At 39.3% G+C, this 4,945-nt stretch overlaps 1 protein-coding gene across 1 annotated transcript in view; it reads left to right on the top strand.

Annotated features, from left to right (window-relative positions):
* The window catches only part of LOC109850143 (ABC transporter B family member 20), a 10,525-nt gene extending 6,239 nt beyond the window's left edge, over positions 1-4,286 (top strand). The window contains exons 9-11 of the mRNA XM_020420076.1: positions 744-1,534; positions 1,630-1,871; positions 2,657-4,286. Of these exons, the coding sequence (XP_020275665.1) occupies positions 744-1,534; positions 1,630-1,871; positions 2,657-3,886 (2,263 nt within the window). The 3' untranslated portion in view covers positions 3,887-4,286. The remainder of the gene's footprint in view (positions 1-743; positions 1,535-1,629; positions 1,872-2,656) is intronic.

Here is a 4,945-nt window from a genome sequence, read left to right as displayed (position 1 = left end):
GACAGGCTATCTGCAATTAAACTCTTTTATATTCTTACGTTCAAGCAATTCAAATTACTTCTGAATAACATCCAAATAATGTATAAAATTAAACTTCAAAAACTATATTTCATGTGCAATCTACTGGGAAAAGAAGCACAACCTCTCCATATATATTTTCTCTTCTAGCATACAGTTTTATATGCATTACCTTCTTATGTCTTACTGTTCAATTTAAACTTTTTAGCATCTGCATCTTATGAATGACCTTCTAGATGTACGCCCTTGTAGTCAAGAATTTATATTAGCTCTTCTATTTGATGCAAAACTTTGTTGCGTGTCATGTCATGCATTATAAGAAATCTGTTTTCATTTTGTAGCTTGGAGATTATAACGTTTTTATAATACGAACACAGGTAATGAAAAATTGAAGCTGTCAGATTGGTTTTGAAGGCAGATGTTTTTGGATTAACTGCTATTTTGAACCTTTTGTAGTTAAATGGATTGTATAGCATTTTGTTTTTGTATAATCTGCATAAGCGCGGATGTGCTGCACCTGGTTTAGCTTGCAGGCTGATCTTCTTCATGCAATATTAATTTTAAATTAGTCAGACAATTAGGTAGCCCTTTTACAGATCATTGATAACATAACTACAAATATTTTAACGTGATCTGAGTAATTTATATGTACACACATGCATTTAGGAGCATGGAAACTACCCCAATATAAATTGTACCCTAATACCATTCTCGACCTTTTTCAGGACTCCGATCAGGAGTTACAAAGAGCCAGCCGCCTTTCAGATTGAGAAGGACTCATCAGCGAGTCATGGCTTTCAAGAGTCGTCATCTCCAAAGATGGCAAAATCACCCTCCCTCCAGAGAACACATGGTGCTCATGCATTCCGGCAGTCAGATGCCAGTTACAACTCCTATGAGTCACCAAATATTCAAAGCCCACCTTCTGAGAAAATGGTGGAAAATGGGATGCCCCTGGTGGCAGCAGCAAGAGCACCATCCATTAAAAGGCAAGATAGTTTTGAAATGAGATTGCCTGAGCTACCTAAAATTGATGTTCATGCTTTACAACGGCAAACTTCAAATAATTCTGACCCGGAGTCACCAATTTCACCACTTTTGACTTCTGATCCAAAAAATGAACGATCTCACTCTAAAACCTTTAGCCGTCCTCTTAATCACTTTGATGACCTGCCTATGGAGCAGAGAGTAGCGAAGGACTCCCAGCACCAAAAGCAACCATCCTTCTGGAGGCTTGCACAGCTCAGTTTTGCAGAATGGCTATATGCACTTCTCGGAAGTACTGGTGCTGCTATTTTCGGTTCATTTAATCCACTTCTTGCTTACACTATTGCACTTATAATATCAGCATATTATAGACTCGGTGTCAAGGATATACGTGATGAAGTGAACAGATGGTGTTTGATTATAGCATGCATGGGTTTTATCACAGTGCTTGCTAATTTTCTGCAGCATTTCTATTTTGGTATAATGGGGGAAAAGATGACTGAGCGAGTCCGGAGGATGATGTTTTCAGGTAAGGATATAAGACCCTTTTAGGCACTTTAATTCCATATCTTTGTAGCGTAGTATGTTGATGTACTCTAGATTCATTTTGGTCTGATCACCCAGCAATGCTGCGTAATGAGGTTGGATGGTTTGATGAAGAAGAGAACAGTGCAGACACATTATCCATGCGTCTGGCAAATGATGCAACATTTGTGCGTGCTGCTTTCAGCAACCGCCTTTCTATATTTATACAGGATACTGCAGCAGTTCTTGTGGCCCTTGGTATTGGGTTGCTACTAGAATGGCGAGTGGCACTTGTTGCATTGGCCACAATACCCATTCTTACAGTTTCCGCTATTGCACAGGTATTCACCGTCCAGTTGTACAAATATGTCCACATGCAGTGTGATTTCTACTTAATGTCTATTGCGTGTTTTTTATTTCATATGATGAAGATATTTGCTTGCTGTTTTTATGTTGATCTATGTTGTGCAAGCACCTAGCACTTTTAAATTGGTTTTTATGGCATGGGTGTAGTCCCTACTGCGTCAGTTAAGATGTGCGTTTGCATTCCCATTATCATCAATGTTGGGATGTCACCTTCCGTAATTCAAAATCCAAAGGGCCTTGATGGGATTGAAGCAAGATCTCAATAAAAGAGTTGTGAATCAGTTGGCTGACCTCTCATCAGCTTGACTTTTAGTTCTGTTGGAAAATTAAAGTTGTTATCAAGCTAATTGGAAACTGATTGAGAGTGCCAATTGAGGGTTTTTGTACAGTTCAATCTAGTGTTCCACCAAGACATGCTTAACTGTAGAGTTTTTGACTTAATACTAGAACTTTTATATACTACACTTCTGTAGGTAGTGAAGTAAATGCAGATAAGAGCAATGGACTAGTATTTGTTTAAGTCTAAGAAAAATAGGTGAGGTCAACATATCCTTAACTTTAGAAACATAAAATTTTCGGCTACAAGCTGTATGTTCTGCTCTAGAAGCAACTTCAGAAATCTTGTCAAAAAAACATACAGTTCAATATTATTGATGTTTTTGCACTCAAGTTTGTAGTGTTTCTATTATCAGACATTGTAAATGGCCTATTCGATAAATTTCATTTGTGTGTCTTGAATTACGATTATGACAACTTGCAGAAAATGTGGCTTGCTGGGTTCTCAAGGGGCATTCAGGAGATGCATAGGAAGGCCTCTTTAGTCCTCGAGGATGCAGTTAGAAACATCTATACTGTTGTGGCATTTTGTGCAGGTAACAAGGTGATGGAACTGTATAGATTGCAGCTAGGGAAAATACTCAAACAGAGCTTTATTCATGGAATGGGCATTGGTTTTGCCTTTGGCTTCTCACAATTCCTTCTGTTTGCTTGCAATGCTCTTTTGCTGTGGTACACTGCTGTATCTGTAAGGCATGGTCATCTTACAATAGCCACAGCGGTCAAAGAATACATCGTCTTCTCCTTCGCCACCTTTGCGCTTGTTGAACCTTTCGGCCTCGCCCCATATATATTGAAGCGACGCAAGTCTCTTATTTCCGTATTTGAAATTATTGACCGTGTCCCAAAAATTGATCCTGATGATACTTCTGGCCTAAAACCTCCTAATGTCTATGGAAGCATTGAGCTCAAGAATGTCGATTTTTGTTATCCAACACGCCCTGAGATGATGGTGTTGAGCAACTTCAGTCTTAAAGTCAATGGAGGACAAACAGTGGCAGTTGTAGGTGTCTCAGGATCTGGAAAGAGCACCATAATTTCCTTGATTGAGAGATTCTATGATCCTACCGCAGGCCAAGTTTTATTGGACGGGAGGGATTTGAAACTTTTTAACTTGAGATGGTTGCGGAACCACATGGGTCTCGTCCAACAGGAACCTATCATCTTTTCAACAACCATTCGAGAAAATATTATATATGCGAGGCACAATGCGACGGAAGCAGAGATGAAAGAAGCAGCAAGAATTGCAAATGCCCATCATTTCATCAGCAGTCTACCTCATGGTTATGACACTCATGTGGGCATGAGAGGAGTCGATCTGACTCCTGGTCAAAAGCAGAGAATTGCCATTGCTCGAGTTGTGCTAAAAAATGCACCCATATTGTTACTGGATGAGGCTAGCTCGTCAATTGAGTCAGAATCCAGCAGAGTGGTTCAAGAGGCTCTCGACACCTTAATCATGGGAAACAAGACGACCATTCTCATTGCACATAGAGCAGCAATGATGAGGCATGTCGATAACATTGTTGTTCTCAATGGAGGCAAGATTGTGGAACAAGGTACCCATGATTCTCTGGTGCAGATGAATGGTCTGTATGTCCGGTTGATGCAGCCTCACTTCAACAAGGGTCTTAGGCACAATCGGTTAATTTAGAGAGCTAAATTTGATGGTTATGTAAATTATTCCAGTGTAATTATTGAGTTCTCTCTCACCCATCACGGGCTATCGGGGATGTGAAAACCTACCCAGTGCCAAAAGAAAATTCCTTCATAGCGGTAGGGATGTGCATATGGGTGAAGGAGAGCTGCTTGCGGGGTTTGTAACCAGGTTTATTTAGGCAGTAGTTGGTAGTTAACAGTTTTCAGGATTTAGCATTTGTTGTTAATTGTGGGGTTTGAGAGGGTGGAGGCTATGCATTCTTTTTGGAGGCTTGCATTTTCTTCATAGTGATGTTGCCTCCTTATTGTATTTAATTGTTAACTAAAAGGCTGAGATGTGTTGTTGTGAAATCAGTTGTTTGTTGCTGTTATTGAGAGCAAGTGTTGTACTAGAAGCTGCTTGTGCTTGACATCGTAATTTAACTTGTACATCGCCTTCCTTGTATGCACAGGATGAATGTTAAAGGAGTCGAGGCAGGAAATGGACAATCCTCATTACTTGATTCTTGCTTGTAGGGTTACTTGACATGGATAGAATTTGCATCGCTATTATCAGAAAACATTGCATTGCTTCGATTTTGAATTCAGGTTCAAGAAGGCAGTTAAAGTGGATAATTTTTTGTCATCTGTACTGATCATATTTGCTTTTAAGTATTCGATCGTAAATTGATGTTTCTTATGCATATCAATGATGTACTGTATCTATTGCCATTTTTGTCGCCCCGAGTTTGGGTGAAATGTCAAGAAGAGGCCTGCTTTGGCAAAGAAGTCATCTATTCTCTGAGTAATGTAGATCTAGTGTTTTCTGTCATTTCTCTCTTTGCTCCCAAGAGTTCAAAATTTGATGTCTCATCAATTCTAATTTATTTTCCCTTTCATCAGAAAGTCATTTGGTCTACTGAAATTTGTTTTTTTACCAATGAACCTTACGGACAATACTGAGGAAAATATTCAATGCTGGAAAATATGGAATGTCATAGAGCGTACAAGTTATGTTCTAACGAACACTTGGGCGACATAGGTGAGAACTTATCCATGACATAAACTTGGAAGA

The sequence above is a fragment of the Asparagus officinalis genome, chromosome 7 (genome assembly GCF_001876935.1).
Source record: "Asparagus officinalis chromosome 7, Aspof.V1, whole genome shotgun sequence".
Taxonomy (NCBI): domain Eukaryota; kingdom Viridiplantae; phylum Streptophyta; class Magnoliopsida; order Asparagales; family Asparagaceae; genus Asparagus; species Asparagus officinalis.
The sequence above is the reverse complement of the archived record's forward strand: the minus strand, read 5'-3'. Positions and strand labels throughout refer to the sequence as shown.